The following is a 25,570-nucleotide window of genomic DNA, read 5'->3' as shown; positions in this document are numbered from 1 at the left end:
CTAGCCGAAAACTTCTTATCACATAACACTCCGGTGGCTGCTCGCCATTTAAGCCAACCCGCTCGTATACGGTGTGTTACATCTTCATCAATCTCCCAATTACTCTGGATAACATATCCTAAATATTTGAACTTGGTCGTCTTAGTAACTACATCTCCTTCAATGGTTACTTCTTGGCTATCATCTTGCTCTTTGCCACTGAAATTGCACCTCAAATATTCTGTTTTTGTACGACTAGATTCTGAGAATAACACTATATCGTCGGCAAATAACATGCATCATGGCACAATTTTCCAGATAGACTTGGAAAGCTCATCTATGATGACTGTATAAAGGAAAGGGCTTAGTGTCGATCCCTTATGCAAACCTACTCTAACTGGAAAGGACCTTGTAATCCCAACGGGTTTCTGTATGCTAGTTGTTGTTCCATCATACATGTCTCGTATAACCTCAATATAGCTCTGAGAGATTCCCTTTTCTCCAAGCTCTCCCAGATAATATATCGCAGTATGCTATCATAAGCTTTCTCTAGATCTATAAACACCATATGCAAATCCTTTTTCTTCTCCCTATATTTTTCCATTAGTCTTCTAAGCACATGTATAGCCTCAATAGTTGATCTCCCTGGCATAAAACAAATTGGTGTTCCTTAATTACCGCCTCTTGTCCGATTCCATTCTCTATCACTCTTTCCCACAATTTCATTGTGTAGCTGAGAAGCTTAATCCCTCTATAGTTCCCACAAGCTTGTGCGTCACCTTTTTTTATACACAGGAATAAGTGTACTCCAATCCTCCTCCATTCTTCAGGCATTCTGTGCGACCTCCAAATAACATTAAAAAGGTTAGTCAACCATCGAATGTCTTCTTCTCCTAAACACCTCCATACCTCGATCGGAATGTTGTCAGGGCCGACAACTTTGCCTTTCCCTATATCTTTGAGAGCTTTTCTAACTTCATCTGTGGTTATGTTCTTGATTGTCCCATATTCGTGTTGTTTAAGAACATTATGAGTTAGTCCTCCCTCCTCCTCTGGCCCCCTTGATTCATTCAACAATCGAGAGAAATGTTGATACTACCTTGTTTTGATGTCTTCCTGTGTCAGCAAAACTTGTCCATTCTCAGCTTTAGTGTACCTAACTATCCCAACATCTTACTTTGTACCCAGAATCACCTTAGAATTCCGACATGAGACTCTATCATTTCTACGCACTAAGGCATAGTCAATTTGGGTCGTGTGTCCTCCACTCTTGTATGTGATCAAGTTTTCCTCTTTCTTTCTGAAGATAGAGTTTGCTATAACCAAATTATGGGCTAGAGGAAAATGTAGTAGTTGTTCTCCACTCTCATTTCTCACACCTAGGCCAAAACCGCCATGGACTGATTTGTAACTATCTGCTTCCTTGCCTATATGCCCATTAAAGTCTCCTCCTATGAAAACTTTCTCATCTCTTGAGATATTTCCCATAATGTTATTTAAGCAGTCCCAAAAATCGAGTTTCTCCTGTTCATCAAAACAACTTGGGGCTCATAAGCACTAATGATAGACGTGATTTCTCCTCCTAGTACTATTCTAACCAACATAGTCCTATCATTGCACCTCTTCACATCGACCACTTGTTCCAAGATCTTGTTAGATACAAGGATCCCAACCCCACTACGTCATACCACACTTATACCCTTTTATTGTGGTCGAATCATAACCCTTCCACCTAGTCTCCTGAACACATGCCACATGAATATTGTATTTACTAAGCTCATATGTTCTAAGTCCCCACTTTTAACTCAAAGTCTTGAAAGCGTCTCCCCCTGGAACCCCCCCTCCTTGGACCCGACCTCAGGCTGTCATAGTTCCTGTCTTGGTCTATCTTAGTTAATTAAAAGCTATAGAGAAGGGTTTACTTACTATCAAGACCCAAAAAAACTTAGCTAAAAAATAACTAACTCAAACCGAAGTAGACTATTCCCGTACTAGGTGACCCAAACCCCAAAGCAACCCGAAAAGAGAGAAAGAAAAGCACTATAAACAACAAGAACACACCAAAAAGAGCTTACTAAAATTTACACAACCTAGGGTGTACAAGCGCAAAAAAGTACACAAGAAGACAACTATCAAAGGCGTCGGTAGTCTTGGTCGGCAGCTGGAGTGGTTATGGTCGTCTTTGTCGGCGGCGAGGTTACCTGCAAGGGAGCGGGAAGCTAGAGGGATTTTTTGTAGAGGAGAGTTGGTACTGCTGCTATTTTCCCGTAATGGCGCGACGGTGGTTGACGGTGGTGTTGATTCGGAGAGTGGCGGCTACCTTCTGCGGTAAGCCGGGAAAGCTGCGGTGGGGAGGTTGAGGTGGGAAGGGAATAATCGTTCCTCACTTAAAAAATTAAACTCTTAGTATGACTGTAATTTTAAAGGCTTCAAAAACTAATTGATAGGTCTTTTATGTACTACCATACAATTCCTAATATGCAACTAGTATAGCAGCAGTTAGGGTCGAATCCAGGAACAATGTAGTAAATGATTATTTTCCGGCTACCAATTGATTCTAAGTAACATACAATTTTAGAGAATATATTTCTAAACTAACTAAATGACTAGAGTACAAACAATTAAATTAGAAAGGTAAATCAATGATACTAAAACATCTAGGGATAAACTTCCCAATATTATGACAATGAGATCCTACTACCCCTACAACAATCATAACCAAGTTCAATAGGACAAATACACCATTAAAGATACTAATAACTCCTTTCAAAGATTATTAGCTTCACCACCATACTATCAAACCTATTGTCATGGAATCAAGTATAACAATGACATTGAACATAATATTCTATAAAATCCAACAATCAAATCAATCTATTTTCATGGAGATTATCAAGCTCTTGATTTAAAAGGCAATTCATTCAACTCTAACTTTCGTTAACAATTGAATGAATTGTTAACCATAATTTCCAAAATTTCTATTGAAAAAACATGAGTTAACTAGCATAAGAAACCAAGCATGAACAAGGATTATGCATAACAAAAAGGGATTGGGATTCAATAATTCATCATCAACATCATACCTAGGGTTCCATCTAACCCTAGATTAAGAAACTACTCACACATATCAAATGCAACAAAACAAGAATTAATTAAAGAAAACATGACTGAAAATAATAACAAGGAAAGGATAAAGAAATAATACTTAAAGTTGAATACCAAAGGATGAACGAAAGTAATTGAAAGTTACAAAGTTTTTCTCCCAAAGTGAAGAATTAAAAATATCCCTCTAGAAAAAACCTTCCTCTCTTAAACATTCCCTCATAATCAAAATATAAATTGTGTGGAAAACGGTTATTAAAGCAGGACTGGACCGGGTCCGTATGCTGAGAGTTTCCAGAGAGCAGAAATCGTAGGACCCGACCGGGTTTAAACAAGACCAGACCGGGTCCGTATGCTGAATACTTATGCAAATGATTATCGACAGACCCGACCGGGTTTAGAATATACCCGACCGGGTCCTGGGCTTGGAGGCTTACATTCCTATTTCTTACTTGAAATCGCATGGGTATGAAAATACCTGCCCGGGCCCATCATCTTGTGCTTACTTTTCTTCATTAGAACGCGACAAAAGTACAAACGAGACCCAACGGGACTAAAAGCATATCCGAATGGACCCGTGAGCTCACAAAAGTGCCGTAGTGCGGTCTCGAACTCTGCCAAATCTCGAAGCACGCATCCTAATGCTCAAAAGTGATCCGCTTCCAATACAAGAGTGGAGTAAAATGGCCTGAAATAACCAAAGACACACAAAAACTCCAACCAAGCGTAAAACCACATGAAAAATGCAAAATCACACATCAAAATGCCATAAAATGCAAGAGAAAGGAGCATAAAAATATAGTTAAAGTGCATACATCACTAATCTATAAATATCAACGGAAAATTAATAAATCCTTTAGGCGGAAGCAAGTATCTTTAATTAGAAAATTATTCTACTTAGAACAATCAGCAACCAAAATTACAACAATTGGACATACATCAACCCTAGATTATCATTTTCTCACGAACAATAATGTTCATATAAAATACTAAAAGTTGAAATTTCTTCACAAAAAACTGCTCCAAATACAATTAAGAATGCAATACCACTTAAAATAAAGAAATTAAAGCAAAAGACAAGGTCACAAAACTAACCCAAGAGAGAAACTTGTATAAGAAGTGAATAACAAAAATATAATTATAATACAAAAACCAAAACTTCTCAAATTAAGAGTAAAAATAGAATTACTAATAAAAGCAATATACAACTAGTAGGATACGGGTTTGGGAAGGGTATCACCTGCTCCTCGATCGGGTGGTTACTCTCACCTGTTCAAAACGCTTTTGGACCGCCAGTGGCTGCACAGAAAGTGACGGTGAGGATGGTGGTGGAGCTAGAGTTTGTTATGGTGGGGATAGTGGTGTAGGTAGCCGTTAGATGGAAAAGCAAAGGGAGGAGCTAGCCGTTTGTTCTTATCGCACGATGAGACTATTGTCAATCCAACTTCAAATAATAATAACAATAAAAAAAAAAGACAGCAAGTGTGGGTCATGGGGGCCCGTTGTGATCACTTCGGCCACATGAACTTGCTGATTTCATTAATAACATAAAAAAAAAACTTAAACAACATTTAAACTCAGCAGCCAGCAGAGTTCCTTTCTGAAGACACTTTCCATATTCCAATGAACATCATTAATCTCTCCTTTTGAAAACCACCCATGTAATTATTGCATTAATCTTTAAAAAAAAAAGTTCTATATTATAAGCATCATTAACATCTCTTTTTATATTATCAGTAAAAACACCATAGATGCTTTCATGGAAGAAGTTGATATTCAACACAATTGTCTCTAAATTTTGTGATATTTTTGAGAAGGGAGAAGAAAGGCTAATATTTGGTTCTTGATTTTTTTGAAATTAAACCCCCAATTATTATTTTATTTTTTGAAATTATTTTTTATAAAAATTAATTGAAATAAAACCCCATGTTATTGTTGTGAGGAGGAAGAAGAACACAATGACGTTGAACATCATGATGAGAATACAATATGAATTACGTGTGTTGTAAGTTGGCATTAAGTCTAGTGTAAGTAGGTATTAAGTGCGTTGTAAGTTGGCATTAAGTATGATGTAAGTTGGCATTACGTTTTATGTAAGTAAGCAGTAAGTCTGATGTAAGTTGGCATGTATTAAGTGTATGTATTAAGTGTACTGTAAGTTGGTATTAAATCTGGTGTAAGTAGGTATTAAGTGTGCTGTAAGTTGGCATTAAGTATGATGTAAGTTGGCATTACGTTTTATGTAAGTAGGCAGTAAGTCTGACATAAATTGGCATTAAGTATGATGTAATTTGGCATTAAGCCGGAAGTAAATTGGCATTAAGTATGATGTACATTGGCATTAAGTCTGATGTAAGTAGGTATTAAGTGTGCTGTAAGTTAGCATTAAATCTGATGTAATTTGGCATTAAGTTTGATGTAAGTAGGCAATAAAGTGTGCTGTAAGTTGGTATTAAATATGATATAAGTAAGTTATAAGTATGAAACATAAATATGATATAAATTTACATTAAGATGATATGTAGGTATTAAGTGTACTGTAAGTTGGCATTAAGTCTTATGTAAATAAGCATTAAGTGTGCTGTAAGTTGAAATTAAATCTAATGTACGTGTGCATTAAGTCTGATGTAAGTAGGCAATAAGTGTGTTGTAAGTTGACATTAAGTCTGATGTAAGTTGGCATTAAGTCTGATCAATTAGGTATTAAATATACTATAATAAACATTAAAGATGATATAAGTAGGCATTAAAACACAAAATCCTTAAAATGTAAAAGGATTTAAAATACACAAAATCTTTGTCATAACATATACAAATAATAACAGTAAACGATTTCACATAACTTAATAATCATAAATTTTCTTAATAATACACACAATTAAATTGTTTTTTTATTGAATCCCCTACACACTACTTCTTCTTTGAGATGTATTTTTTTGCTCTGATTTTCTTCGAACCATTAACAATTATTGAAGCCTATTTGATTTACAGCAACAATCTGTGTAGATGTAAGCTTGATCTCTTCTTTACCATTACATACAAAGAGATGTGGTTTGCAATAGTATAGATGTCTTTGTCAACCCTGTGTATACAAAACAATCATAAAAATAGCATTAAATGACATAAACAAATATTAACAAGAATAATCATAAATGTAATATTACAATATACTTAATGCCAACTTAAAGTACGCTTAATGCCTACTTATATCATTCCTAATGCCTACTTATAGAAGGCTTAATTCCTACTTACAATATACTTACATCATCCGCTATTGATATGGTTATTCTATAGTTTCAGTTTAATTGTATTAAATGATAGTATTCTTAATGTCAGATTACATCAGACTTAATGTCAACTTATATCAAACCTAATGCCAGCTTACATCAGACCTGGTAACCACTTATATCAGACTTCATCCCAATTTACCTCAGATTGAATACCATCTTATATCAAACCCAATACCAACTTACAATAGATATAAAGCCAACTTACATTAGATCCTTAATGCCAATTTACATCAGTTTTGATGCTAACTTATAATATATCTAATGTCAAATTAAATCATACTAATACCAACTTTAATGCCTTTTTATATAATGTCAACTTACACATACAAAAAAAACGACTTAGAATATATTAAATGCCAATTTATAACAATATAATACCAAGTTACAATAAACCAAATCCCAAACTTACAACATAGTAGCCATCAACTTAAAACAAACATAAACCCAATTTCACACGTATTAAATGCTAACTTATATTAGTCATAATGCCAACTTAAAATATATTTAAAGCTAATTTTTAGACCTAATGCAAATTTAAACTAAGAAACATGCAACACCTATCAGATTTAATTTGGACATCTAATAAATATAATCCCAATTTATATGATTATAAATGCCAACTTAAATAAGATCTATTGCCAACTTGTATCATACTTAATGTTGATTTACAATAAACAAAATACCAATAGATCTAATGCCAATTTACACAGAAACAACAATATTAGAATGAAATCAAAATTATTATGAACATCTAATTTACTTACGATCCTTTATCTGTTTCCAACTTGACATAATGCAATTTAGCCTTCTTTTGTTCAGGTTTAGGGCTTGAATCTTGATCATCAACACTGATTTTCGGGTTTGAGATGGGTCTTTTCAAATTCTCCATAGCAAATGCTAAAGTTTATTCATCATTTATGACTTAAATCGAAAAAAAATTACATATTAAATGCAGTAAAACAAGAGTAACTTTCGATTATAATAAAAATACAACTTGAAAATTAATATCAAACCAAGAAAAAAAACCTAAATGCGAATAAAAAACGACATCTAAGTAAATGCACGAAATTGAGTAAAAATAACCTAAAATTTAAATACGTGTGTTAAATGAAGAAACTGAGCAAGATTTTTGATTAAAAAAAATAAACTCGATACTGGCAAGGAGTAAGTAATAATGGTGAAAATGGAGAACCGAAAAGAAGACAATGAGTTTCTTATGAAATGGGAAAGAAAATGAAGATTACTGAATATAGAAAGTTTTTTTGGCTTAATGATGATTAGTAGTTGAAAAATTAAATTGATGTATTTTACAATGAGACATTTAAAATGATGGGGTACAGTTTTCCATCTAATTAATTGTGCACATCAGATTAATATTTTTCTTTTATTTTAAAAAATTAGGCTGGTCATTTAGGTAGTCTCTCAAAGAGACTGTCTTCCTTGAGAATTTGTGAATAAAAAATGCAGATTTTGAAATATAAATTTACTCTAGAGGAGAATAGGGGAATTCTTTATCTCCAAAAGAGGAAAATCAACCTGTTTTTTTTATTGATCTTATTTAATTTACTTTCATTCTACCTCTATCACAATTATTCAATGACTTCATTTGCATCTTTAATTATCTTTGTTATATTAGTTTGATTTTTTCTCCCCTTAAATAATTACCTTTAATCCAAACGACCCAGTATTTTAAAATCGAATAACGCAAAATTTTGAGAAATAGAGAAAATATTGGTTAATGCATTCTTGTGTAGTTGTATGAATGTTAGATTTACATTGTCCCTCTTTCCTTTTATCGGCCTAGTCTGTAGACTGTAGTATAAAAATAATGGAATTAGGGATTTTGGTCGGTTAGGTCGGTGTTTGGCTGCTTAGGAAAAGTGAGAAAAGTACGTATAAAAAATAGTAAGAAAAGAGCTGAATAAGATCCATTTTTTGGGTTGGGTCCATTATATAAATAATATTGGTATTAACAAATTCTGGTAATATTTTCATGTTTCTGGCCACCCAGGACGGACAATTAAGTATTTAAGTTCCTAATGCAAGATGTGTGGGGCATAAATCAATCATTTCTTAATAATTGTATTTTATTAATTATATGCGAAAAGGTTTAGGGGAGAAGAAACTTTATTTAAATAGTACTTTTTAAAAATAACAATAATAATATTTTAAATATTTTTTTAAATATCTTTATTATATTTAATTATTTATAAATTTAAATTTATTGAAAGAGTATATAACGATTTATTGGGCTTCAACACAATTTTAATTTTTCATTAAATTAATTTCTTAATATGGTATCAGAGTTAACGTGACAGAATAACCACAAGTTCGAATCCTCAATAAAAACAATTTTAACTTAATTCATATAAATGCAATAGATTTAATCTTTAAAATTCATGAAAAATTTTGACCTTGGAACAAAATTGGTAAGAAAAATAATTAAACCAAGAAAATCAAGATAAACATGAGTTTGCCAAGAACAAGTCACTCGAATTTGCCAAAATTGGTAACAAAATTTGAAAAAGGTCTTTATACAAAGAAAATATAAGGTCAAATAAAAAAAATACTCTATCGCAATAAAATGTATTATGTCATTCATGAATTTTTTATTTTATATTTTGCGTCAACCAAATAAAATCTTTATATTCTAGTTAATTTATTTCATAGAATCTAGTTCTTTTCGGTTAAAACATGTATCAATTTCTTTAAAAAGATTAATATGTAATCCAAAAAACACTTTTTAACTTTTGAGAGCCTCAATTCCCGCCATTTTCATAGATTGACATGATTTTTTATTTTATCATGTCACTTTTATTTACATTATTACAAATACGGAGATAGAGATGTTTTATTACTTTCTTTTATTTTTATTCACATATTTCAACTCTTATCCAATATCATTCATATAATTTAAAAATCCTATATGTTTTAATCCTTACGTAAATTGCTGAGATGTTTATTCAGGTTATCAGATTAATTTTAAGTCAGGTGATTTAAAATTAGGTCTTGTGTCCACATGTTTTTTAATTTTTTAACATTATTTTAAATATATTTTGAATTTTTGATATTTAATTTTAAAATCGGATGAATATCAAATCATTAAATCTGTTTTAAAAACGTTAAATTTCTAATTTTTTTGAGAAGAGAGAGTACCAATACGTGTTAATGAAATAAATGAACAGTTGAGAGTTGAGACACCATTTGACAGCGGTAAGTAAAGACAAATCAATATCGGTGACTTGGAGCGGTGGCCATCTTTGTGCTTAGCATCACCGAGAAAATCTCCACAAAAAAAAACGAATCAAATCCAAGCCAAAAAATGCCAGCAACATTTCTATAATCATTTTCTAACCATATAAAATTTTCAAAACCCCAATTCTTTTTATTTCTGTAATTATCAACCGCCCACAAAACTTTTCTTCTCTTGGAATTTTTCATATTAAAAACCATTTTTTTTTTTGCTTAACTTTGCTCTTTCCATACGCATTCTATCTCAATCTTTCAACAGTTTTTATTTAGTTTAATTTAATTTCATCAATTAAAATTTGTGGGTTTTAATTTCCCTAGAACCAAATTATTTAGGAAAAGAGTCAAATCTTTTAGACTAATACAAGATTTTTGCTTGGAATCAAATCTGTATCGATATAGAATACAGATTCATTTGGGGTTTTCATTTTAGGTATGTTTGGTCAATTTTATTATTGGGATTTCCTTTTATTCATACAATGTGTTTTGATTCAATGAAACAGTGCATGTTTTGATGGGTAATATTTGTTAATCATTTTACCTATATTTAATGTATAATTGTGATTGAAATTCTTGATTTAGGAACAAGTATTGGGATTGGTGTTCATATTCTGGTGAGATTTCAATCAATTTCCCAATCAGATTGACTGATTGGGGAAGAAAGAAAAAATTACAAAATGTCTGGCTATGTGGGTGTTGTTGTTTCTGATCCTGCTCTTCAAAGTCAGTTTACTCAAGTTGAACTTCGCAGCCTTAATAATAAAGTATTTATCTACATCCCCTTTTCATTTTTTTTCATTTTGTCGAATCGTAACAATGATTTTGCTAATCTCCTCGCGAATCAGGAATCGAAAATACGAATTATGATTGATTGTGGGCATTTTTTGGTCCAATTTGAGCAATGGCGAATTAGTTGACGAATTATGTTAGTTTATGATGTAGCTGATGGGTTTATTTTGATTGGTTTTGTTTTTTGGTGTAGTATATTACTGTGAAGAATAGCAATGGTAAAGTGACTATTGGAGACTTGCCATCTATGATGTGTAAGTTAAAAGCTTTTAGTCAATCTTTTAAAGAGAAAGATATCAAAGAGATTTTAAGTGAATCAGCTTCTGATATGAATCAAGAGATCAATTTCGAGGATTTTCTGAAGGTAATGTCTCAGTCTATCCTTTTCTGTACTTCAATCTTATCTCTTGGGATTAAGGCTTTGACAATGTTTGTTAGCTTCTTGAATGTCACTTTATGAGTTTCTACTACTATATATCCACATTGAATGATTGTATATCACTATCACTATGACATGATTCACTAATCCCCTTGCGAATCGTGAATCAAAAAGAGCGAATTATGGTCGGTTTTGGGATCATTGTGAGCGAATTGCGAATTTAAAAAGCGAATTAATTGGCGAATTATGTCACTATTAAACATGCGACATGTTTGGTTATTGATATTTAATGGTGGCAATGCATAATGAAAATATAAACTAATTCAGTTAGAATATTAGGTGGTAAAGGAAAATTGCTAAGAAAGAGCATGTTTGAGGATGAAAGCTTCATTATTGGGGGAACGACTTAGCACATCTCATCAAAACTAAAACTAAAACTAAAACTCATTCCTTTTTACCACTATTTAATACCATTAACCAAGTATAAGAATTAATTGTTGTTGCAAATGATGGGTTCAAGCATTAACATCTGCCTGCTTGAGGTTTTAATCTATTTTTTGAGAGTTATCAATGTGGAGAAGTTACATGTTACTTTGTGAAATTGGAGGTTGTTATATGTTACAAGGATATAACATATAAGTTACATGTAGTTCAATTTGTTTTCATTGGCAGGTTCATCTAAGCTTCCAAGCTCGAGCAGCAGCTCAGCTTGGTGGTTCGAAGGACTCATCTGCGTTTCTTAAGGCCTCGACGACTACCCTTCTTCATACAATCAGTCAGTCTGAGAAGGGATGCTATGTTCATCACATAAATAGTTATCTTGGTGATGACCCTTTCCTGGAGCAATTTCTTCCTATGGATCCTAATAGTGATGATTTATTTGATCTGGCCAAGGACGGAGTGCTTCTCTGGTAATTTAATTATTGAGGTTGATCTGAAGCAATTTTCTTTCATGCAACTTTACCCTGTTTGATTGAGGTGATGAAAAAATTTGTATGGTTAATGCAGCAAACTTATAAATGTTGCTGTTCCTGGTACAATTGATGAACGAGCTATAAACACCAAACGAGTTCTTAATCCATGGGAGAGAAACGAGAATCATACTCTGTGTCTGAACTCTGCAAAAGCCATTGGATGCACCGTGGTCAATATTGGACCCCATGACCTTGTTGAAGGCAGGGTAAGTACCCACGCTGTCAGTAAATATATTCATGTATTCTCTTTTGGACTTCATCAAATACTTTGTGAAAGTCATGCAATATGTATCTTTAATTATGAGTGGTTAGGAATTAAGACGATGCAACAAGCGACAATTGATTCCGGACTGCAGGAGTAGAGTAATGATTAGAAATGAACTTCTGAAAGCTACCAAATTAGACCTAATAATGAATTTTTTCTTCTGTTTTGCAGCCGCATTTGGTTCTTGGATTAGTTTCTCAAATTATTAAGGTATAAGAAATTGCATTTCAGGTTTTACGATCTTTTCATCAAATGTGATAGCAAGGCTATGATTCTATGCGAAACTGACGTAATTTTCTTTCATACTGGTTCAGATCCAACTCCTTGCTGATCTTAACCTTAGGAAGACGCCACAGCTGGTGGAATTGGCAGATGACGCTGATGTAATGTATTCTTCGTCTTTTAGGTGTGAGAAATATACTATTTGAACCCGGATAATGCCTGATGATATGTAACTATTGATGTTGACAGGACATTGAAGAACTTATGAATTTATCCCCGGAAAAAGTTTTATTGAAATGGATGAATTTCCATCTCCAGAGAGCTGGTTATGAGAAAGTGGTGGCAAACTTTTCATCAGATATAAAGGTATGTGCAGAGTTGTAGGCTTCTTTTCATAGGAAAGTATCAGAAGTGTATTTTGTAATAGGAGGATAGGCATAACTTTCGGCACGTACTCTTGTTGATAGGATACTACCTGTCATGAGAACGATCTTTATTCTTACAATCGGAGATGAGTTTTTGGAGCGTTTTTGGGGGTTAATTATATCTATCAGGGATGTGTTAATTATAGAGTGACAGCTACAACATTGCATACAGTTCTTTAAGCTCCATATATCCAACTCTTTTTATCTCAATAATTAACTAATTGATTTCTAATTGTCCTTACTTATCAATCACTATAAGATCTCTGTTCTGTTGTCCGTGTAGGATTCAAAGGCATATACATACCTGCTCAATGTTGTAGCTCCAGAACATTGTGATCCAGCAACTATAGATGCAAAAGACCCTATAGACAGAGCAAATTTGGTACTTGACCATGCAGAAAGAATGGGCTGCAAGAGATATTTAGATGCTAAGGACATTGTTGAAGGCTCATCAAATCTAAATCTCGCATTTGTTGCTCAAATTTTCAAGTTGAGGTGTGAAATTGACATCTTGATGATATTCTGCAATCTTTGTATTTGCTCCTCTTTGGTGCAGGACTTGATACAATAAATTCTAATATTTCCGGCTTTTTACAACATGTACCTTTTCTGAGTATGTTTCCTTCTTTTGTTGCCCAAGTTAGATGCATTGAAGAGGGTAGTTTTTCTTTGCAGGAGCGGTTTGTCAATGGATGGCAAAAAGGTTGCTTTTGCGGAGATGATGACAGATGATGTACAGGCATCAAGGGAAGGAAGGTGCTTCAGATTTTGGATGAATAGTCTTGGTATTCCCTCCTATGTTAACAATGTCTTCGAAGATGTTAGAAATGGGTAAGTATGTCTTGCCTTTCTATTTCTTCATTAGGGTGGGTGCATGGGAGGAGAAATGACATTTTGTTAATATTGAGCAGTGAGCTTGTTACACGAAAAGAATTCGATTTGAGACGAGAATCAAAACGAATAAGAGAAATGTTAAATTAGTGTTTTGGAAACTTATGAAATTGAAGTTTTTCCAATAGAAGCTTAGATAAGATCATAATGTTGTCCAAATACATCGATTGGTGTGGTGTGGTGTGGGGTGTTTTGAGTTGGGGGTATTTTTCCTTGTCATCGGCAAACTGAAACGCCATGGCCGGTGTTTCAAATCATGTATCCACACCTTTCGAAACGCGGTATGGGGCAACGCTTTGCGTTTCGCGGTTCAATGATACCAAACTTTAATTTCCAATAAATCTCCATATATCATATTGTTTTTTTCGATGAGTTCATCTCTTACAATGTTATCTTCCGTCTTGTAGATGGGTACTCCTGGAAGTCTTGGACAAGATTTCTCCAGGATCAGTGAACTGGAAGCATGCAACAAAGCCTCCCATCAAAATGCCATTCAGGAAAGTCGAGAATTGTAATCAAGTGGTTAAGATCGGAAAGCAACTGAAATTTTCCCTTGTTAATGTGGCCGGAAATGATATTGTTCAAGGAAACAAGAAGCTAATACTCGGTATAACGCTAATCTTGCTCCGTGGTTTGCATGTAAGATTTATTATATAACTCTCTTCCTGTTTCGGATTCAGCGTTCCTGTGGCAGTTAATGAGGCATAATATGCTCCAACTATTGAAGAACTTAAGATCTTTCTCCCACGGGAAAGAGATATCTGATACGGATATCCTTAATTGGGCAAATTATAAGGTGAAAAGCTCCGGGAGAAGGTCTTGTATTCATAGCTTTAAGGTTAGTAGCTAATAAAGTGTTAATCAACTTGTCAGTTTTGTTTCGTTTTTTTTCCCGAAATTATAATCTGATTGGGTCATGATACTATACTCAGGACAAAAGCTTGTCTACTGGTCTATTCTTCCTTGAACTTCTGAGTGCTGCTGAGCCTAGAGTCGTCAATTGGAATCTTGTCACCAAAGGTGAAAATGGTAAGGACCTTCCATTACCGTTATATACTTGCAAAAGATTTCATAACCCGTATTCTGTAATTACTCTTTCACGTATATATTGAGAAAATGTGTTGATTCGAGATCCTTTTATCTTGTGTTGTAGATGATGAAAAAAGATTGAATGCTATATATATCATCAGTGTTGCGAGAAAGCTTGGATGCTCCGTCTTTTTATTGCCCGAGGACATTATGGAGGTATTATTTTCGAATTTTGTAGATTTAGTAACATTAGATTCTTTTTCAGTCTCGAGCATGTAAAAAGCTCAATCGTCTGATCATCAACCACTTTACTCAAAGTCGAAATAACAATGACACGCAAATAGCACCATTCAAAAGTGATGTAATTCTATAAACATCGTGTCAAAATTCTTTATAAAAGGCCACTTTGTATCGATATATTTAGAGCATTCAAAAGAAAATCTAAAATGGTATTTTAAAGATTTTTTGTTGATTGAATAGTGAAAATATGTCTATTTTAGCTAAATATCCTTACAAACGACCCTAAATTTAACATGAACGTCAATTTTGATGGGGGAGACCGGAGGCATAGAAATATTATAAATCTCGATAAATTTAAGGTATTCGGGTCGTCTTTTCGTCAAAAGTTGAAGTTTCTTGACTTTGGTCCATACAGGTAAACCACAAGATGATTTTGACCTTGATTGCGAGCATAATGTACTGGTGCTTACAGCAAGATGATCTCGAATCTTCACCGACCCCCTCCGAATCCTTCACGGTCACAGACATATCCTCAACAGCTCCTTCTGTTCAAAGCGAGGACGAGAGTTCCATTTGCGGAGAAATCTCATCGTTAAATATCGATGATGCAGCATCGGACTCTACTGTTTCTTCGGTGATGGATCACATTGAGGACGAATAATGAAGGTTAGGGTCATTTTTTTGAAGACTAATGGTGCACCCCTGGTGCAGAAGCTGCAAATGTCGAAACATAAGAGTTGTACAGAGCAATGTTTTCATACACAATGTTACAAAAGTAGTACGAAGGTGCATGAGTCGGGCATGGAGTATAGGTTTTTGTAACTTTATTGCTACTCAGATTTTCGTGTGGAGGTGAACTGTATTTTCTTTGTTCATCTGCTAAATCGGTTATTTGCATCTTTGTATAATATTTCGGTATTTTCTATCGCACTTTTTTGGTCTATGTTTCGACAAATGAAAAGAGATTTTATGTAATGTGTCTTACTTTTGCGACTCGCTGATCTTTTCTTCTTTGGTTGCACGGAATGTTTTGATCGACGGTGTTGAAGGCCGAAGGGGAAAGTGTGGTGGTCTTGACGGAGACTCCGTATGACGGAGGTATAAGAGAATAGCCTCTAGATTTTCAAAACGAAAGTGATGCTTCTAGTGTCTAGTTAGAATACAAATTTTTTAGCTTAATATAAAAGTTAAACTATGATAATGTAGCATAATTTTCATTTTATTATAATGATATTAATACAATTATGTAATAAATGGAATATAAAAAGAAATAAAGAACCACTTAATATTGACTTGCCCGAACATAGCTTTTGGTAAATTTCCCCCAAAAAATTTATGTCTAAAAAAAAAGTATTTATACCTATGCCATAAATTACGTTTTAAAAAAATGATATTTGTAAAATTTAATTGAAAATTATCAAAATCATCAAAAAATAATTCCCTACCCATAATTCAAGCGTAATTAAATATCAAGTCATAAGTAAAAAAGTAATTTTATTTCGATTGATTATTAATAGTAATTACATTTATTTAGCACATAATTCATTAAATCTTTTGGCTAATTATAATTTATATCATTGTCATTTTTTTAGAGTCAAGATCTTATTGGTCGGAATCCCTTTATCTCTATTAGTTTTATTTAAGTTTGGCATTTTTTATTTCTTTTTATGCTCTAATTATAGTTTCTAAAAACGAGACATATTAAATATGGTGACGATAATATCATTGTAGAATTTTGAAGTTGATTTACATATTCAATAATTCAATATTTTTATTTAATTGTCATCCAATCCCTATGATATTAGTATTTTATATTAGAGCAAGAAGACAAATCAAACAAAGATGGAATATTGTTTTTTTCTCCAATTATCCACAAAAATTTAATTCTTTTACCCCTTTAAATATAAGGGCATTGAAATTAATTGTTTTCCCTCTTTTCTTTTTTCTTTCCCTTCTCTGTCTGTACTTTGTCTTTGTAAGCAACCCAAGTCCTAACCTAAAACTGTGAAGACTTCATTTTTTTGTTATAAAAATCTTAAAAAAACATTCTTTTCCCAATTTCTTATGTTTGATTTTCATTTTTACAACATTTGGATTCAACAATAAACCAACCAAGATTCTCTTCAAGCAGTCAATCTGCCATTTATGCCTCTTGAAACTAAGGTACCCGTTTGTTCTTTCTTTGTCCTTGTTTTGGGTTTTGTTTTCTAGGGTTCGTCATTCTGTTAACTGTTTAATGAAATTGGGGATTTTGTTTAGCTTAAATGTGAAAATGGGTTAATGGGGTTGTAATAAAACTGAATTATTTTTGTGGGTATTTTTAATTTTGTTGATATAGCTGAAGTTTATGCCTTTTGTTTAATATGGACCTATATTTTGCTGTTTTCTGCAAGTTGTGAACTTAAGGGTTTGTTTGGGAAGATTGAAAAGTAGTGATGATTTGAGTTCTGAATTGTATTACTGTATTGTTGCATTTTCTTTATTGATTTTAGTGCAATTGTTTGAAAAAAAGAGGTTAATTTAATGCCTAATTGATGATATTGTGTATGCTGGTTTGCCTACGTAGTGGTAATGGCAGTGGAAGCTTGTATGAATCCGAAAATGGTTGCTGATGATAGTGATGATGAAAAACCAATAGTTTTTAGAAGAAAATCTAATCAAATAAGCTCAGAATTAAAAAATTCTTCACCTTCTGTGATACCTGAAAAGCGTTCGTTGAAGCCGGTTTCGGATGTTAGAAGCACTAATGATAGGAATTCTAGTGCATTGAAGGGAAGAATGGATTCGTTGTCGAAGCCATCATCTTCTAAGCCCACTCTTGGAGCTCAAAAATCCCCACCCCCTTTATCGAAACCCATTAAGTCTCCACCTTCATCGACTAGACCATCTCCGTCTTCAGTTAGACCGTCTCCGTCTCCACCGCCGTCAGCTAGACCTTCTCCGTCTCCACCGCCGTCAGCTAGACCTTCTCCATCTCCTCCGCCATCCAAAGTGCCACCCGTTAAACCCCCTTCCAACAATGGATCTTATTTGGCAAATCACCAGTCAAGAAAGGCAATTCATGGTAAAGAGCAGAAGCGTGCGCCCAATGTAGTTAAAGAGGGAAATTCAGCTAAGGATGAGTATGATAATTCTGATGACGATAAGCCGATTAGTGCAAGGTATTCTGTTGGGCAACGTAAGGGGAATTCTGATGCAGCCAATGTGGTTGTCAAGTCTTCAAATAGTGATTCTGTGGATTCTGATGATGATAAGCCAATTGGTATGAGGATGGATAAGGGAAAGGTTGTAGCCGGTGGATCTCAAACACAGAAACTGAAGGCTAGTGTGAAACCTCCAAATGATTCGGATGATGAAAAGCCATTGTCGTCTAAGTTGATGAAAAATAACAGTGGGATATCTTCTCGAAAGTATGATGATTCTGATGAAGATAAGCCATTGGCTTCTAAGCTACAACAGAATGGATCTATCAAGAAGGAAAATCAAAGTAAGAAGGTACATGGCAGCTCAGTTAAAAGGTCTTCAGAGTCCTCTGTTGGTCAATCTTCAATCAAAAAAGCAAAACTTTCCGAAGCATCCACCTCTAGTAAAGCTAAGCAAACAGCTGCAAAATCAGGGGTCAAAGATGATGATGACCACATTTCTATAGGTCTACATAGTAAAGCTGCATCTTCCAGTACATCAGTGCCCGTGAAGAAGGTCGCTAAAATTGATTCTTCAAAGTTGAGACTAAACAAAAATTCAAAGAAAATAATGAAGAAATCAAAGTTCTCAAAATCTTCGAAAGAGTTACCCAATTCAGGTGATGGGCAGAAATGGACCACCTTAGTTCATAATGGTGTTATATTTCCTCCTCCATACCAGCCTCATGGGGTTAAGATGCTGTATAATGGTAAACCGGTTGACCTCACACCTGAGCAGGAAGAGGTGTGCTTTATTCCCTTGTTTGTTTTCATTTATCTTTCGTGTACGTTTATTAGCTTATCATTTATCTTTACATTGGGCAAGCTGCTTATTCTATGCTACATTGCACTTTTTCTTTTTGTAGGTTGCAACTATGTACGCCGTGATGCTTGAGACCGACTATGTGAAGAAGGAAAAATTTAGCGAAAACTTCTTTGGTGACTGGAAGAAAATTCTTGGGAAGAACCATGTGATTCAGGATTTTAGCAAGTGTGATTTTAAGCCTATATATGAATGGCATCTAAGGGAGAAGGAGAAGAAGAAACAAATGAGTGCTGAAGTAAGTATATACCTCATCTTAGAAATCAAAAAAATTCATAAAACCTTTTGAAACCTCTTAAAGATGATAATTTGAATTTGGAAGCAGCATCTTCAGAAATGTACATGCAATTTCTTATTTGCAAATTGTGATTATTGTTGCATATTTGCACTTGCTTAGATCCCAAAGGTGTATTTATTGCTGTTTAAGCTGTTATGTTGATGAATGGTACATAATATGGCGTTAGTGATTAGCGCTAGTTTTTTCGTTCCCTAGAGAATTTTTATTGCTGCTAACCCGGGTTCACAATACACCGAGGTTCAAGATTGTATTTGTGAGTTGGAGGTGGTTGGTGTAATATTCTATGTGTTATGCTTTTGTCGTGTAGATGTCTAATTAATCCAAACTCTTTGCAATTTAACCCTTTTTCTTTACTATTCCACCATTTTCTTTGATTATTTACCTACATGTCGTTGTTTTTTGACCTACATGTCAAACACTATTTTTGTTTTGAGGGAGTACAAATCTTGGGTCTAAAATTGAAAACTTCTGAAGTAGGTGTCTCGAGTTTGTGAATCTCCGTTGTTTGATTCCGGGGACCGTGATTGTACTATCATATTAGTGATGGTCATTGATTCTACGATTCCACCCTTTACAGTCTATACTAACTATCTTAGCTGATACATTAAGTTGCTCTGATTTCAATATATGTTGTATGTAGAGTTGACTTTTTTTTTTTAAAATGATTTTGAGGAAGTGCATATATTGATTGCTAGATATGTTTAATGTTGTTGTATGGTGAATTTCATATATTGATTGCAAGATTTGTTTAATGCTGTTGTTACTTTCTTGGCAGGAGAAAAAGGCAATAAAAGAAGAGAAATCAAAACTAGAAGAGAAGTATATGTGGGCTATTCTTGATGGTGTTAAAGAAAAGGTGAGTTCTTCCTTCTATGATTAATGACTTTGGTGCTTGTATGTACTTTCCTCCCCAGACCCTGATCATGGTTTCCTATGAGCGGGATATAACGGGTGTGATGATGATGTGCTTGTACGTATAATATTGTTTGTATTTGTCTTTTTGTTTTTTAAATGCTACCAAACCACTATGTCTGTTTTTCCTTATTTTTGGGGCTTTTGGTGTGATTCCATCGCGTAAAAGATCATTCAAGAGAAGAACCTTGCTGGTCATTCAAAATAAATGTTTACCCTTATTTTTTGTTAGAGTTTCCTATTTTTAGTGGTTTTTGTCTAGTAGTTCATACATATGATTTTTGGGCTTCTCACGCACTTACTAGATGGGCACATATGTAGACTATAAGATTTAGATGGATAGGGAACCCTGAATCAGTTTTTCTTTTCCCTTTCACGATGAAACACTGCTATATATCGTATCTAGATATTTTAGTCTTAAATTTCAAATCTGAAAATGTTTGCGACTTGTTACAGGTTGGAAACTTTCGGGTTGAGCCTCCTGGTTTATTCAGGGGTCGTGGCGAGCATCCCAAGGTCAGTTTCCAATTTGCATCTTAGAGTTCATGGAGCTACCTGGATAATGTCTCTAAGTCATAATTGTGATTGTCACGGTGCAGATGGGAAAACTCAAAAAGCGTATTTATCCGAAGGACATTACAATAAATATAGGAAAGGATGCTCCAATTCCCGAATGTCCTATGCCTGGTCAAAAGTAATGATTTTATCTTTTATATTTGTTACAAAATAAAAGAATGCTTCCCTTGTTTCAGAATCAACTCAAGAAAAATATCAATTCAGAAACTTGGTTTATTTCGTTTCATGGTTGTTGCCAGATGGAAAGAGATAAGGCACGACAACACTGTTACATGGTTAGCTTATTGGAACGATCCCATAAATCAGAAAGAGTTCAAGTATGTATTTTTAGCAGCTAGCAGTTCATTGAAGGGGCAAAGTGACAAGGAGAAATACGAGAAAGCAAGGAAGCTAAAGGTTGCAGAGTTTTCTCATTCATGTTCATAATTGTGCGGTGCTATGAATTTTTTTTATTAATTTTTTCTTTGTTGAGTGTAGGACTACATTCAAGGTATTAGATCAGCTTACACAAAGGATTTTACAAACAAAGATATGGCCAAAAAACAAATAGCTGTTGCTACCTATCTCATTGACAGACTTGCTCTGAGGGCGGGTAATGAGAAGGTATAATCTGAGGTTACTTCTATCTTAATTGGTGTACTTGTTATTGTTGACACCTATGCTACCCGGACGCTTCATTTTGCTTCACGCACACGTGTCTGATCCTTGATTCTCGGACATTGGTATGTCACTTAGACACTTCATTTTAGGCGTAAAATTGAACATTTAGACGTATCCGACACTTGGACACGTGCCAGTATCCAACATCAGAACCAGAGTCCAAGTAACATAGGACATAGGTTGACACTTTTGAATCAGGAGAGCTTGTTTCATGGTTTAGTGTATTTTGTTTGGTTTATTAGTATTCAACGATGGGTTTTTCCTTTGTAAATATTGCTCTATTGACTATAATGAATGAATTATGTCCCCCCATTAAGAAATAAGAAGGAAAATTATAAGATCTTTTGTACATTGAAATCCTGGGAAGGACATGAATTGCCACTAATACTATGGTACTACTTCCGATTTCCAGGATGATGACGAAGCAGACACTGTTGGCTGCTGTACATTGAAATTCGAAAACGTAAAACCGATCCCACCGAATATATTGGAGGTAGGATGAATCCTTCCATTTGTCACTTGGGGTATTTCAGAAATGCTGTCAAATTGGAGGAACTTAATTAGCCGAATATCTTTTGGTGGTATTTTGATGGATCATGAATGTATCTGGAAAGTGGGAACTTTTGCAGCTTTTTCATTCAATCTTAAGTTGACTAATTATTTTTACCACCCAGTTTGATTTCCTTGGTAAAGATTCCATCAAGTACTACAAACAATTTGAAGCGGATCCTCGAGTGTACAAAGCTGTTGAGGAGTTTAGAAAAGGTAAAAATAGTTAAATATGTGCTAGGCTGTGTTAGTTTTTTATGACTTAACACTTTTATTTCTTCCTATCAGGGAAGTCGGATGGTGAGGATCTCTTTGACAAGTTGGACACTAGCAAGCTGAATGCTCACCTGAAAGAACTAATGCCCGGTCTCACTGCAAAGGTGTTCCGTACATACAATGCCTCGTTCACTTTGGATGACATGGTAAGTAATAAATGACTATTTTCTCACATGGCCACATAATTAGTGTTTCTTAAAATTGAAAGTATGTAATCGCATCATTTTGTACGTGGAAAACTCATTCACAAATAATATTCTTTAAAGGGGGTGTTTGGCAATTGTCTGTTGGCCGTTGACTGTTGGCTTTTTCGGTTAGCTTGTTTGACTAGCCGACAATGTTGCCTATTTTTGTTGGCTTTTAAGCTAGCTGAAAAGCCAACTGCTTATGGAAATCAATGTAACATAATCCGCTAGCTAATTCGCTTTTTGAATTTGGTAATCGCTCAAATTTGCCCAAAAATAGCCCAAAACTGATCATAATTTGCTTTTTTCTATTCATGATTCGCAAGGAGATTGACGCGTCAATCATGTGACACTGATGGAGATGTTTGGTAAACTTAGGTATTGGCTGTCGGCTGTATATTAGAGAAAAAAGTGGGTCAATAAACTAAAAGCCAACCAAAAAAACTAAATAGAGTAGCTTTTTATTTTGGCTTAAAAGCCATGTACCAAACCCTTTTTTTGGTACCAACAAGCCAAAAGCCAAAAACCAACCAAAAAATTAAGCAAAAAGCCATGAACCAAACACCCCAAAAATTTTCTATCAGTCAATTTTTTTTCTAAATTATTTATTTGTGCAATAGCTTGGCAAAGGGGCTGGAAGTGGAGAGGTGCCAGAGAAAATTGCCATATATCAGCAAGCAAACAAAGAGGTAGGTTAAGTCTTATGCATATCTTGAAAGCTTTTTAGGAGTTACTCGATCTGGGGCTATGTGCTTGGGCATCTTGCAATGTAATCCTCTTCTTACAGGTAGCAATCATATGTAATCATCAACGTACTGTATCGAAGAGTCATTCTAGCATGATGGAAAGACTTGCGACAAGAATAGAAGCTGCAAAGGTAAGATTCTCTCCTTGAACATTTTGAAACTATTGCAATGGTTTATTTCTCGGATGCCTCTGTTTACATTTTCTGGTAACGGAAGGAAGGGTGGCTTTCTTAAGTTGATGATTCTCTTGAGAATTGTTGCGACTCTCTTTGTTTCTTCTTATAAGGCTTCAAACTTTTCTTCTGACCCCTAATATCTTTAAACCATGTTAATATAATTATACAAAAGCTCGTCTTGATAATTATGTTCATGATTTTTACACCGGCAATATGAACATCTGTAGGCTGAACTGAAGGAATTGGAAGTCGATTTGGCTCGTGCGAAAAAAGGAAAACCACCATTGAAGGATAGTAGTGGAAAGCAAAAGAGAACCTTGTTTCCCGAAGCGTAATTTTCCCAATGCCTTTGCTTAGGCTCATCGTGAAATCTTTTTTACGTACCGTTGTATTTGGTTGTTTTCTGGGTTGATGTATGACAATTTCCGTGTAGGATTGAGAAGAAGATACTGTCAACAAAGGCAAAAATCGAAAAACAAGAGCGCGACATGCAATCTAAAGAGGATCTCAAAGAAATAGCTCTGGGAACATCCAAGATAAACTATTGTGATCCACGGATTACCGTTGCATGGTGCAAACGAAATGAAGTACCGATCGAAAAAGTAATTTTACACTTCTGCTTGAACCTTTCGTATAATCCGTCGGAATACTTTGAATCCTAAATTCTTTTTATCCTAATCTTGACATAAAATTCTGATTCGTCATTTTCGTTTATGCGTCCAGATGTTTAACAAGTCTCTGCTGGAAAAATTTGCATGGGCTATGGATTGTGATCCCAGCTTCCGATTTTAACGGACTCCTCAATACTGGTTGGTATGCAGTTTCTTCTGAAGAAATTTTATTCACTCGTGCTTTGCTCTTTCTTATTCTCGTGCTGGCTGTTGCGTCCATGGAACTGGGTTTTACTTTTTCAGCGTTACTTATCCAGCGGCCTTTTTATTATCCTGTTAATCTAAGATGACGAGAAAACTGAGTCTGAGAAAATCCTCTGCCGAGTAGAGATTATCGAGTTGTAAACACTCGATAGCATGTTTCAGTGCATCATTCGACACTTCAACGACATGTGGTTCATTTGTGTTAGTAAAGCTGATGAATGAAGTTCAGCCGATATAGAGTATACCCCCTTACCGAAATCTGAGTTGCATAATTGTGTTCTTTGTGCTTACGATGTTATTATTTACTAATGTATGAACCGTATTCATAGTCTAATGTACAATGTAAAGGTCATTTGATTGCATTTTATAATTTTAAGCCGAACTTTCAGATATTGTAATATCGTTATTTCTTAACTCGATTTGAAGTACGCCTCAAGTTAAAAGTCCGATATTAAGGTGCAGGACGGTACCTTAGAGGCTAAAACTAGATCGATACTCGAACTATTTTAAATTAGCGTATACTTGTTAGTTTTATTTCACGAAAGGTTGGAACTTGAACATATATAAGCGACTTGTATATGTTGAATTGAGGGATTTGTAAGTCGAATATGGTACATAATTACAAATCCAATGAACTCGAACACAACTGGACCGGTCTGCAAAACTAATTTAGGCTCACTTGATCATGTTGTTGAGTCGGAATTGAATCTCTGCTTTTGGGTAACGTTAACTCAACGGGAAAAACATTGTTCCTAAGAGAAGTAATTAAGGGTTAAAAATTAGTTCTACTCTAATATTTTTAAAAACTAAAAAGCTTCATGTTAATAATGGATTTAATATTCTCATACTATCTTTTAAACATCACAAACATTTATTTTGAAATTATTATTTTCTTTGGCTTTGGTGATTTTGAAAAAATTTCTCAATCTCAGATCTAAGGATTAAAAGTCGGTACATATGAATTATTATTCATAAACACTTGAATCATGGATGTAAAATCACTATTAAGTATAAATTTTTTCTTACGTTAATGTTTAAAAGAAAATAAATGAGTTCAAATACACATTAATTTTTTGGTTTAGTGGAAAGGTAATCACACACTAGATTAAATTCATAAATCACAACTAATTCTCAATTTAATCCGAAAAACAATACAAGGCAAAGAATAAGGGGAAAGATAGTAAAAATCAAACCTATTTTTTATCTAAAAAAGTTGAATATGCTTAAATTGAGACAAAAATCAATTCACTAAATTCTTTATTTAAAAAAAAACTACACTTGTTTTTAATTTTCATCCACCACCAAATAATAAATTAACAAAGTAGAAAGAATATTTTGTTTTGCCAATTCTAATATATGTACCCTCCAATAAATTCCAAGTTAATTTTTTTTTAAGTTACAAAATAGACGGAGAAAAAATAAAACTTAAGTGTAAATAGAATGTGTGACCTTTAAAAAACACTCCATTGCTCTTCAAA

General features: G+C 34.2%; 2 protein-coding genes across 4 annotated transcripts; both read left to right on the top strand.

Annotated features, from left to right (window-relative positions):
• Nucleotides 1-9,558: 9,558 nt before the first annotated feature.
• LOC130818355 (fimbrin-1-like) lies at nucleotides 9,559-15,809 on the top strand. Its single transcript, XM_057684505.1, has 15 exons — nucleotides 9,559-10,053; nucleotides 10,203-10,384; nucleotides 10,603-10,773; nucleotides 11,461-11,699; nucleotides 11,797-11,968; nucleotides 12,199-12,237; nucleotides 12,342-12,410; nucleotides 12,499-12,615; nucleotides 12,958-13,169; nucleotides 13,350-13,505; nucleotides 13,973-14,172; nucleotides 14,246-14,403; nucleotides 14,498-14,594; nucleotides 14,719-14,810; nucleotides 15,250-15,809. Exons 2-15 carry the CDS (start codon nucleotides 10,298-10,300, stop codon nucleotides 15,493-15,495), a joined length of 2,055 nt encoding a protein of 684 aa, XP_057540488.1. The 5' UTR covers nucleotides 9,559-10,053; nucleotides 10,203-10,297; the 3' UTR covers nucleotides 15,496-15,809.
• Nucleotides 15,810-16,763: 954 nt separating this feature from the next.
• LOC130818354 (DNA topoisomerase 1 alpha-like) lies at nucleotides 16,764-24,482 on the top strand. 3 transcript variants are annotated; one of them, XM_057684502.1, is made up of 17 exons: nucleotides 16,767-16,997; nucleotides 17,401-18,761; nucleotides 18,883-19,077; nucleotides 19,913-19,993; nucleotides 20,506-20,565; nucleotides 20,649-20,743; nucleotides 20,865-21,021; nucleotides 21,103-21,228; nucleotides 21,698-21,778; nucleotides 21,960-22,050; nucleotides 22,123-22,256; nucleotides 22,916-22,988; nucleotides 23,087-23,172; nucleotides 23,445-23,548; nucleotides 23,651-23,819; nucleotides 23,941-24,026; nucleotides 24,132-24,482. In XM_057684502.1, the coding sequence occupies exons 2-16, from the start codon at nucleotides 17,406-17,408 to the stop codon at nucleotides 24,007-24,009; spliced, it is 2,877 nt and encodes a 958-aa protein (XP_057540485.1). In that variant the 5' UTR covers nucleotides 16,767-16,997; nucleotides 17,401-17,405; the 3' UTR covers nucleotides 24,010-24,026; nucleotides 24,132-24,482. The 3 variants fall into 3 exon arrangements, with proteins under 3 accessions (XP_057540486.1, XP_057540485.1, XP_057540487.1); XM_057684504.1 differs by having other exon boundaries at nucleotides 23,941-24,030; XM_057684503.1 differs by having other exon boundaries at nucleotides 16,764-16,997; nucleotides 23,941-24,482.
• Nucleotides 24,483-25,570: the final 1,088 nt, after the last annotated feature.

The sequence above is a fragment of the Amaranthus tricolor genome, chromosome 7, assembly GCF_026212465.1.
Source record: "Amaranthus tricolor cultivar Red isolate AtriRed21 chromosome 7, ASM2621246v1, whole genome shotgun sequence".
In the NCBI taxonomy this organism is placed as follows: domain Eukaryota; kingdom Viridiplantae; phylum Streptophyta; class Magnoliopsida; order Caryophyllales; family Amaranthaceae; genus Amaranthus; species Amaranthus tricolor.
This window is presented reverse-complemented; position numbering and strand designations above follow the sequence as displayed.